The sequence below is a fragment of the Citrus sinensis genome, chromosome 3, assembly GCF_022201045.2.
Source record: "Citrus sinensis cultivar Valencia sweet orange chromosome 3, DVS_A1.0, whole genome shotgun sequence".
NCBI lineage: Eukaryota > Viridiplantae > Streptophyta > Magnoliopsida > Sapindales > Rutaceae > Citrus > Citrus sinensis.
In genome coordinates this window covers 7,592,883-7,603,864 of record NC_068558.1, presented here as the reverse complement: position 1 = coordinate 7,603,864, position 10,982 = coordinate 7,592,883, and the positions used below count along the sequence as shown (strand labels likewise).

The 10,982-nt window shown below is 31.7% G+C and overlaps 2 protein-coding genes across 3 annotated transcripts; both read left to right on the top strand.

The window, feature by feature from the left end:
• Nucleotides 1–1,282: 1,282 nt before the first annotated feature.
• On the top strand, nucleotides 1,283–3,408 carry LOC127901329 (protein SIEVE ELEMENT OCCLUSION B-like). 2 transcript variants are annotated; one of them, XM_052438433.1, is made up of 3 exons: nucleotides 1,283–1,750; nucleotides 1,844–2,398; nucleotides 2,491–3,408. In XM_052438433.1, exons 2-3 carry the CDS (start codon nucleotides 2,169–2,171, stop codon nucleotides 2,948–2,950), a joined length of 690 nt encoding a protein of 229 aa, XP_052294393.1. In that variant the 5' UTR covers nucleotides 1,283–1,750; nucleotides 1,844–2,168; the 3' UTR covers nucleotides 2,951–3,408. The 2 variants fall into 2 exon arrangements, with proteins under 2 accessions (XP_052294393.1, XP_052294392.1); XM_052438432.1 differs by having other exon boundaries at nucleotides 1,844–3,408.
• On the top strand, nucleotides 2,956–9,236 carry LOC127901440 (uncharacterized protein At5g01610-like). The gene is made up of 5 exons (XM_052438762.1): nucleotides 2,956–3,161; nucleotides 3,295–3,337; nucleotides 7,907–8,026; nucleotides 8,514–8,568; nucleotides 8,677–9,236. The coding sequence occupies exons 1-5, from the start codon at nucleotides 2,956–2,958 to the stop codon at nucleotides 9,054–9,056; spliced, it is 804 nt and encodes a 267-aa protein (XP_052294722.1). The 3' UTR covers nucleotides 9,057–9,236.
• Nucleotides 9,237–10,982: the final 1,746 nt, after the last annotated feature.

Genomic DNA, 10,982 nt, shown 5'->3' with positions numbered 1-10,982 from the left:
AAATTATTATTTAAAATTTATATTTACCACATATTATTAAATTAGGTTTCATAACTATAGTTTTTTTTTCCATAACAACTGTAACTTAAAAGATAAACACCTTAATCCCAAACAGGAGTTAAGTCTTCTATATCTCAGAGTGCAGTTTCTCACTTTCTTTCTTTTTTGCTTTAGCTTCTACTACTTTTTTGTAACTTAAGCAAGAAAAGAAAAAGATGTCTACAAGTCTAATATTAATTCTGCTTTTAATTATGAACGTTGACCTTGAAATGTGTTGAAAAATGCCCTGACATTAAATTTGCATACATGTACCTTCAGATATCATGCAAGGGAGGAGGAGATGCACTTGCAACAACTATGGCTTTATTCAAGACTCTTTCCAGCTACTCGTGGGATGCAAAAATGGTGCTATCCTTAGCAGCTTTTGCTGTGAATTACGGGGAATTCTGGCTTGTTGCTCAGCTCTGCACGCAGAACTCACTTGCCAACTCTGTGGCTGTGCTTAAGCAACTGCCAGAAATTCCAACGGGTTATGACGCTTTAAAGCCCCAATTTGATGAACTCAACAATCTCATCGGGGCCATGTTGGATTTAACAAATTGCATTGTTGAGTTCAAGCAGCTACCTTCTCGATATATTTCAAATGACGGAAAAGCAATGTCCATGGACCAGGATCATTACCATGCTGCATATTGGACCTTTCGAAGTATTGTAGCTTGCAATTCACGAATTTTAAGCTTCAGAGGCTTGTAAGGCATCTACAAACACAATTTAATCACCATTCATACATGTATATATATACCAACTCTGTCACTATATTTCAGGTACACTCCATCAACCACCCATGAATTGGAACTATCAACGTTGACTTATAAGGTCAGCAACATACACGTGTCCGAGAACCTCACGAAGCAAATTGAGTTTTGGCGTCAACAAATTGGTGAGCCCTTAAGAATGTACATTTAGGAAGTTTGATCTCTGCCCTCTTTGAAAGTTCCAGTTATAATGTTTTTTCACCTCTGATATATCCTTACCATGGACGCAGATAAGATTAGGCAAATTAAAGAATATAATAATCTCGTGCGCATTCTTGGAAAACATAACCGGGACAATATTAAGGTTCTGAGAGCATTGATTTATGCTGAGGATCTTGTGGATGGTGAAACCAGGACCACGGTTTGTTGCCAAATTCTTTTCTATACATGCATTTTTCCGGCTACAAATTAACTCCGTTATTGCATTTGAAACAATAGACTTCTATCTATGCAAACAGGTTCAAATTCACGTATTGAAGAAAAAGCATGTGTTATTACTTATCTCGCGCCCTGATGATATTTCCCAAGAAGAAATTTTGTTTCTTAGTAATATGTATAAAGACCTCAAAGAAAGCAAAGAGTGTAGAATTGTGTGGCTTCCAATTGTGGACGGATCAATTGATAGGCAACAAGCCTTGGACAAATTTAAGAATCTACAAAAAAGGATGCCATGGTACTCTATCCAAGATCCTGCGATGATTCAACCTGCAGTCATTAAGTACGTCAAAGAGGAATGGAAGTACTCAAAGAAGGCGATCATAGTGTCAGTGGATCCACAAGGGAGGATTTTGAACCAAAATGCTTTCCACACGTTGTGGATATGGGGAATTTCGGCCTTCCCTTTCACTGCTGAAACGGAAGAAGCACTTTGGAAGGAAAAGCCCTGGACACTTGAGCTACTTGTTGGTGACATTGATGCAACCATACTTGAATGGGTACTTACATTTCAATTAATTTCATCGAACAATATTAGTATGTCAATGTGATATTAACATTATTAATACTGAAATGTAATGTACTTTTATCAGATGAAAGAAGAGAGATTCATATGCTTGTACGGAGGTAACGATGAGGCGTGGATCAGAAAATTCAGAAACTCAGCAAAAGATGTAGCAAGTAAAGCTCAAATTAACTGGGGAATGGCTTATGTTGGAAAGAAAAATGCAAAGAAGCGACTGGAAGAAATCAGCAGCAGCATCACTAAGACGGAATCGAGTCATATCGTGATTGATGCCACAAAAATGTGGTTCTTTTGGGCACGATTGGAGAGAATGCTCTACTGGAAACTGCAACATGGCATGTCTGTAGAAAAAGACAACATAATGCGAGAGATGATGACACTACTTAGTTTTGATGGCAGTCGTTGATGCGAGATTCCGGTACTCCTCGTTCTACGACCAGGATGTCTGCTCGATCAACTTCTTCACGACCAGGGGGTCTCCTCGCGAGGCTTCTTCTCCAGAGGTTCCTGCGCACACAGACAAGTCAGGGTACGCCGGTTGTTTTCCCGGCGCAAACCCTCCGACGCTCAAGTCAGATATGAAGGTTCGGGGAACGCTTGCCACAAATGTTATGGCTGTTAGGTTATTTTTCTCTCTTTTAGAATCAAAATTGCTTTTTGTTTTAATCTCCAAAAATGCCAACCCCCTTACCTTCGTTGGCTTCCTTTTTATAGGCTTCCCCTGAATCCCAGTCTTCCGCTTTTTCCGAGACGGTATGGGGCTCTGACTGCTGCGTTATGGGCAAACGCGGGATCTTGCGTGTTACGCCACGGTTCTGGGGAAAGCGTGGCTGTCGTGCCTAGATTCTCGGGCTGGGGAGCCTGTCTTGCCAGCTGCCGTCGGTTGGGTCTCCTCGCCTCTCGACCTCGAGCCGGAATGGCCTTATGCCTCTTACAGGAAATTGACCTCGCGGATGACGTGCTCGCGGATGAGCAGGATATTTCTGCTCCTATTCCCCCGCGCACCAGGCTTTTACGGGACATACCGGTTCGCAGAACTCTGCCATCAGATATCTGCTCACCATGCCTGGTCTCGTCGACGTATTTCTCCCAAACAGCAGTGATCAAGGATGGGCAATATTTTGGAGGGGAAAAACACAAGAAACGGCAAGGGCTAAGGGCACGGCGGCTATAGATTGCATGGAAAAATTTCATGAATGGCAAGATGATGCTCTTCGAAACGGTTTTATTCAAGCACTCAACAATTATCTGCAAAAAATTCACCCTGGAAAGCATTGCAATCGTCTTATCCTTGCCGGCGTTAATGGGGCAATTCCAGGGACGGTGCAGTGCGCAGACTGTGGCCGCGACATGGAGATGTTCTTCATGTACCATTGCTGCCCCGAGTGAGCAAAATATTACAGCTTGGCTTGAATTAATTTTTAGAATAAGGTTTCCACTTGAGATTTGTCTCAGGTGGTAACATAAGCGCAGTGTCGCTTGAATTGCTTGTTTTTGCTTTTGATTTTGTTTTCTTAGTGGGGACTCCGTGGCCTTTGCATTATCTTGGGCAGTTAAAAGAGTCTAGTATTGACGTGTTATTATGTGTGGCAGCAAGTAACTTGTTAGTATAATATATGGGCCTTTACTGCGCTTGAGCAGCTTTCTTTTTTAATAATAAATAATGTGCTATTGGTATATTGTCTACTAATAAATATTTTAGTATTTATATTAATCGATTATTTAGATTTCTTAGTAAAATATGATTGTCTGCAGTGGAGTTGAGCATCTTTTTCATTTTTCAGTTAAAACATAAATTAAAAAATATAATATTTGATTTGTATCAAATGCAATAATTAATATTAAATAATACTTAAAAAAAGGACACATGCTCTAAATCTATATTTGGTAGTGAAAAAATAGTGTACAATATTGTATAAATAAAACACCTTTGTGGCAATATTTCCACCCCATAATTTCTGTAAATTCATCACACTTTTAGAGAATAATTACAAAAAGTTCAAATAAAGAAAAATTCAGAAACATTAATCAATTAAATTTATCTTAATTTATTTTGTTGTAACTTAGATGTTTTTATTATATTTAACTAATAAGATTGCTTCAACCTAAATTTGAATTGACTATTTTACCCTTAAAGGGTAAAAATATCAAAAATTTAATTGAACTTCAACAATTTTTTAATTTTATACAAAATTCATTGTTTCTAAATAGTTAATTCTACTTTATTAGTATGATTATTAATTTTTAATAAAAATATCAAAAATTTAATTTAACTTCAACAATTTTTTAATTTTATACAAAATTCATTGTTTCTAAATAGTTAATTCTACTTTATTAGTATGATTATTAATTTTTAATTAAACTAACATAATGTCTTTATGAGAAAATACTCATTAAATTATTAGGCTATCAAATTTATGTCATTTACAGGTAAAATATTAAAAATCACTAGACTTCATTTAAGAAGTTAGATCATAAGTCACAAAATCAAGTACCTAAAGTATTAGATACAACAATGGGTCATTTTATGTCATAAAGTAAAATAATTAAATAGAACTTATATTAAAGCTACTTTAATAGTAAAAAGAAAAAAACTAAGTAAGAAAAAAAAAGAATGATTTATTTGATTAATTGCATAAATTTTTTTTGTTGACTTGTATTTATAAGAAAAAATCTGTATTTATTGTAAATATTTTTTAGAAGTGGGGTGGGTTGGGGTAGAAATATTCCCACCTTTTTTTTCATACTTTTGAACGATAAAATTTAACACAAACTTTACAGTACAACTATAAATTTTCAATTCCTGTAATTGTGAGCTTCAAAACAATATATTATTTATTTAAATTCAATGTTGTGCTTCTAAATTTTACTTAATTATGATTATATCTTAAATAGTAATTTAATAAACCCCCTATTAAATAACTAATTTAGTATTAACATGATTCGATTAAATCCCAGCAGATCGAATTGGAGGCCTCATTCACATTCAATCAGAACCCAAAATTTCAGATCGGATCGGGTCAAGTTGAATTATTTGCCCATCCCTAGTAGATTGCTATTTGGTTTCTTTTTATTTTAGTAATTAGAATTTTATTAAGCAATTCCAATTTACCCTTATAGGTAATTGCACATGTTAGGTTTATCATATAAAAGGGACTTAGAACTTTATTTGTGAGAGGGTTAATCAATTTAATAAATTTATCTAGAAATTCGGTTGTTTGCTATTTTTTGCTTATGTTTTGCATCATTTTTATTTGTCTAACAAACTCATTAATCCTTATATGAACATAGAGTATGGTTGGCAAAAAAGCAGCCCCAAGCCCACACGCTCTAAGCCCGGTCCCTATCTAAAATCATGGACATGGCCCTAAAATTTGAAGCCTGCTTTAAATGGGCCTGGTTAATGGCAAAATTATAAATTAAAAAAAAAAAGCTCCTGGGCATTGTGGAGGAGTTTTCATAATGATTAATAGTAGGCATCATAGCCCATGTTTCTACTTTCTAGAATTGCTAACTGGGCCAGTCTTAATAAATTCCGATTTAACGCGGCCCGGCCCAAAACGGGTGGTAGGTTTTCTTTTTGGAAACTAGGTTCTTTATTTTTTATTTTTCTCCTTTTTTGGTTATAAGGATTTTTTTTTCTTTTAGGGAGAAATGATAAGGATATATTGGTTTGTTAATAATACACTCTTCTATTTTTATTTATTTTGTCACTGTTGAAACTTGAATTAATATTTTGTTTCTTTCCTTTTACAGTCATTGACTTAAATCAAACATATGTGAATTATAGTTTTCCAACAATCTTTAAGTAGAGAAATGTTTAATATGTAAGAGCTATGAAAGGAATAATAGATTTTTCTGAATTTATGGGAATTAATTGGTTAGACAATAAGTGAGGAATAAATCAAAATAATATGAAAACTATTATTGTGCTGTTATAGCAATCAAAATAAATTTATTCGTCAACCATTTAATATTAATTATGCATGATGGCTCTTTAGTATATTGTATTAGTATTATTTTGTGCATTTGACTATTAATCTATTGGATAGTCATCTTGATTTAAGTTTTTTTAAATTATTTATAACTTTAGTAAAAATTTATTTTTAAAAAATATTATAGGCCCAAGCCCGGCTCAGGCCCACCTAATTCCAACCCATTTAAGTTTGGATGGGTTTTGGAAGGGCCTGGGCCGAGAACAAATTATTTGGGCTTGGTCTAATACTTGAAAAAGGCTGACTCAAGCCCGCAATTTGCTAACTCTAACACAAACTAATTTATCATGTTATTAATTTTTTAAATACATTAACAAATAATTTATTTTATTAGTTAATGAATTATAATATTTTAATTGTAAGAATATTAATAATTACAATAAAATTTTATGGGACTACTTTTGGCCAATTTTATATGTCTTTTAATTTCCATTTTACACACACTAGGCTAACCTACTATGCATAAATATAAATTAAAACAACATATATTATTTATTTAAATTCAATGTTGTGCTTCTAAATTTTACTTAAATACGTGTCAAATTATTTAGATAACAAATTTTATATTTCAATTTTGAAAGAGTAGTATTACTCACTCTTCAAAATTATAACTCAACTAATAAAACTGTCACGGACCTTAAAACAAGATGGACAAGCAGCAAAATTATCAATTCTGTTCATATTTATCAGCAAAGCAAAAGAAACAAAAATTCGTCATTTTCTCAACTTTCAAGCTATTAATGCATGCGAAAGAGATAAGCTGTTTTTGTATGCCAATTATAAAATATCGAAGGCTGGCTTAAGCTATACCTTTTTTTACGTAGATTGTATCGGTGGAGAAATTCAGGTTCGGATGAGTTCAGATCGATTGGACTGGGTTTCCAATTGGTTAAGATGGGTAAAAATTTATCCGAACTCAATCCAAATTTATAATACGATTCAATCTAATAGAATTATATTTGGATTGGAGCAGATTGGAGAAAAAAAATTTAGGTTGAGTTCAGATTGGATTCGGATTAAAATCAAATTCGGGTGGATTCGGATAATATTCAAATTAGGGTTAATTTTAAGTTTTTTTGTTTATTTTGAGTTTTTTAAAAATCATTTTAGTTGTTAGAAGATTATTTTGATGTAATTATCCCACTTTAATATTTTTTATACCAATTTTCAACCAAAAAAAAAAAAAACTACTGCCACGAAATTAAACAAACAAAAATAAAAATAAACTACTGCTATCAAATCGGATTGGGTAGGTTATTTACCCATTCCTGAGATTATATCTAAAATAATTATGTAATAAACCCCCTATTAAATAATTAATTTAGTGTTAACCCAATTTGATCACGATTCGATTCGATTCGCCAAATCCCACCAGATCAAATTGGAGGCATCATTCGTGTTTGATCAAAACCTAAATCAAGTTATTTGCCCAACCGTAGTAGATTGCCGTTTGCTTTCTTTTTCGTTTTGTTTCTTTTTATTTCAGTAATTAGGATCTTATTAAGTAATGGAATTTAACCGTATAGGTCATTTCACATGCTAGGGTTATCATATAAAAGGGACTTAAAATTTTATTCGTCAGACAATTGATGAATTTAATAAATTTATCTTGAAATTCAGTTATTTGCTATTTTTTACTTCTGTTTTGCGTCGTTTTTATTTGTCTAACAAACTCATTAATCCTTTTATGAATATAGACTAATTTGTCATGTTATTAATTTTTTAAATACATTAACAAAAAATTTATTTTTTTAATTAATGAAGTCTAATGCATCACTTGTAAGAATATTAATAATTACTAACTCACTCTATGCATAAATATAAATTAAAGAAGATTTTTTTTCCCTCAAAATTTGGTTTGAGGAGTGGCGGAATTAAGATTTTGGTTGAATTTACAAGTTTGTAAATTATAATCACACGACATACAGATAATAAGTTCTTAAATGAAATTATTTATTTTCTTGCATAGATGTTCCTTTTTTTTTTAATAACTTTTATCTAATTTTTTCACATAGGGACATCTTGTTTGTCCATTGTATAGCGTTTTAGCAGAGAGACAGAGATTTTCTGAAGCTTGTGGTCTGGCTAGCTCTAATAGCATCTAATCTTCTCTTTCATTCTTCAACTGAGAAAAGCTTGTGAGTGAAGAGAAAAAAGAAATTAAATGGAAAAGACTAACAAAAGTTGGTACCTTCTGGGTTTCCAAGAAAGCCAAAGAAGAACTCTCCCACATTACCCAAGACCTCTCTATATGTGTCGTTCATAATTTATACAATACATTATGGGTGCGTTTGGAATTGAGGTTGGACAGCTATACCTTTAAAGCTACAGTACTAAAGTGTTTGGTGAACATTAGCTGCTGTAACTTGAAAGTTATGTTGATATGATTTTCCATTTGTATAATAAAAAAATCTATTATATCTTTAATAATTTTATCAAAATTATTATTTAAAATTTACATTTACTATATATTATTAATTTTTGTTTCATAGTTAAAATTTTTTTCCACAGCAATTATAGCATAGCACCTCAATCCCAAACGCACCCTATATTTTATTTCAAATTGCATTATTAATATAACATAACAAATCTTGCATTCTTGGTTGTTTTTCTTGTTGATTAATTACTCAAAGATCTTGTTTGATATGTCGATGAATGCATCATTGTTTTGAGCCTTTCATCAATATATTCATTTCTTCATGCCTATTGTGTTTTTATCATACGTGTTGCTTGCAATTCCAGTCTTTATCAAACACTCTTGAGGAAAAGGCAAAATTGATATTCAGCATGCTCAAAGGTATGTAGTACTTTTACCTCAATTCAACTCAACAAACAAGCAATAACATGCACGCATTCTTAGAAATGAACAAACTTATTGACTAATTTTTTCAATTTGTTTAAATAGGTAAGCCACTTAAGGCATTGCCGGATCTTCTCCGCGAGTGCAATATTCCCCCCGGACTCTTTCCCCGGAACATAACATGTTATGACTTTGATGAATCGCGATCAAAGCTGATCGTATACTTGCCATCTCCATGTGCGGTGAGCTTCAAGGACTCATCTGTTGTAAGATACGCGACTCGCGTCAAAGGGACATTGTCAAGGGGAAAGCTGTCTGGAGTTGAAGGAATGAAGATTAAGGTGCTTGTTTGGGTTAAAGTCACAGGTGTGGCTGTTGAGAGTTACAAGTCTGATAAACTTTGGTTCACTGCTGGTGTGAAGGTATCACGGCCAAAAGATGCTTATGAAATGCTGAGAGATGCAATCAGAGTAGAACAATATTGATTATCTCAAGTTGTTACATCAATATTCCTTGTGCGATCAAATTTAATGTGAATTCTCTGCTTGAAAATTCAATCTCCCTATTTTTATTTGCCTCTTTATCTGGAAAATCTGTTTACCCTTTGATCCAAAGTTGATCCAATTGTAGTGATTAGTAAGATCCTCAAAATCAACATGATAAGATATGCTCCTTTTTAATACATCAACGGTGGTGCTCATTCGTAATTGGACTGCCAATTCATATCCTCATTATTGACAAATTTAATTTCGTCATTTATTACTATTCTTTTTTTAAAAATTATTTATAAGGGAAGATTGTCAATTTCTCATAATCAATATATACCATTTACCCTCTATTATTTTCATAATAACCAATAATCTCTTGACAGCATAAATTTACAATATTGTCTTTATTTTCAAATACACTTTTATTTATATTTATTATAGATTAAACAAATCACATAAATGGAAATTAAAATAAAAAAAATTAAGTATTAAAAACAAGAATATATGTTTTGATATGAATAAAAATAATAATAATAGAAAACTTCTTGTACTTTTTTATTTTGTAAACGTTTTCTTATAATTAATATTTATAATATTTTAAAATTACATGTAAAAAGTACAAGAAAAATATTTTATTATTTATCTTATAATTTTTTTTTATCATTTCATAATATTTTTCTTATATATTTATTATAAGAAAATGCTTATAACATAAAAAAGTACAAGCAAAATATTTTTATCATTAATTTTTTTCATATTTTTTATTTTAATTCCCATTCATGTGATTTATTTAATCTATAATAAAGATAAATAAAACATCACATTCATTGCATTGATCGTAAGATTTTTAGTCTAAAAAATAAGTGAGATTTAAAAAAAATTGTCATATTTATTTATTTTTTTTCCCAACAAGGAAATAAAAATTCTTCTACCAGATACTAGCGGCATTCGATAAAGAATTTTTTTTTTTATCATGATAAGTTTATTAACAATCTATATATTACTAATTTACTAGATAAAATCGGATAAAATATTCCATTTACTACGTTATCATATGAATCTAAGTTGGGCTAGCATGTAAAATAAAAATATACCTCACAATAAAAGCTAATAACATGTGAAATAAAAATATACCTCAGGATAAGAATTACTCTGTAATATTCTCTACCAAAAATTATAGTAATTACTCTTGTGGCTATGCCAGCCGTTCAAAAATCAAAAGGAATTAAGTTTAGGAATTAAAAAAAAATCTAAATAAATATCTACGGTTCACATATTTTTTATTTTTAATTAATTAAGATCAAAGGCACATCAATCATAGAGGCTTGCACATTCAATGCAATACTATCTATGATGATAATATTTGACCTTCTCAATTATTTCACAAGCCTCCAATTATGACTTTAAATGGAATTCCTATTTTTTTGCATTATGAAATTACAATTTATGCAGGCCTGATAGAGAAGTGTCATTGTTGCCGATATGTGCGTGAATCCCCTCATTTTGCTACAATCATCAGTTATTGAGAGAAGCATGATAGTCATGATGAAAGATTTGTAGTCTTTTGTTACTTTACTGAGGTCTCTTCCCCTCTTTGCTATTTTTTTTTTTTAGTGTCTTACACTATGAGAGGCTTATGCTTTATAGTCTTTTATAGATAAAGTTTTTTTAAAATTTAAACTCTATCTAACTCTTCTCTATCCTCTAAAATTTTAATTACAAAATATTTCTACATTTTCATAGATTGTATTTATGTCAAACTCTATTTAATTTGCTTCTGGATCAAGCAATGTTTTTTATTGTCGACTTTTATTTTATTGGGTTTGATTCAACAATAACTCCTCTATTTACATTTGGTTTTTTCTGTTCAGCCCATAATCTAAAACTGGGTCAAGGGTTGTCTGGATTCGTGACTTTTGCCAT

Coding starts and splice junctions, on each gene's coding strand:
- LOC127901440 (XM_052438762.1), top strand. CDS start 2,956: ATGGAAAAATTTCATGAATGGCAAGATGATGCTCTTCGAAACGGTTTT. Junction 8,027..8,513: donor CCCAAGACCTCTCTATATGT/GTCGTTCATAAT, acceptor TTGCAATTCCAG/TCTTTATCAAACACTCTTGA. Junction 8,569..8,676: donor GATATTCAGCATGCTCAAAG/GTATGTAGTACT, acceptor TTGTTTAAATAG/GTAAGCCACTTAAGGCATTG.
- LOC127901329 (XM_052438432.1), top strand. CDS start 1,367: ATGTATAAAGACCTCAAAGAAAGCAAAGAGTGTAGAATTGTGTGGCTT. Junction 1,751..1,843: donor ATGCAACCATACTTGAATGG/GTACTTACATTT, acceptor TACTTTTATCAG/ATGAAAGAAGAGAGATTCAT.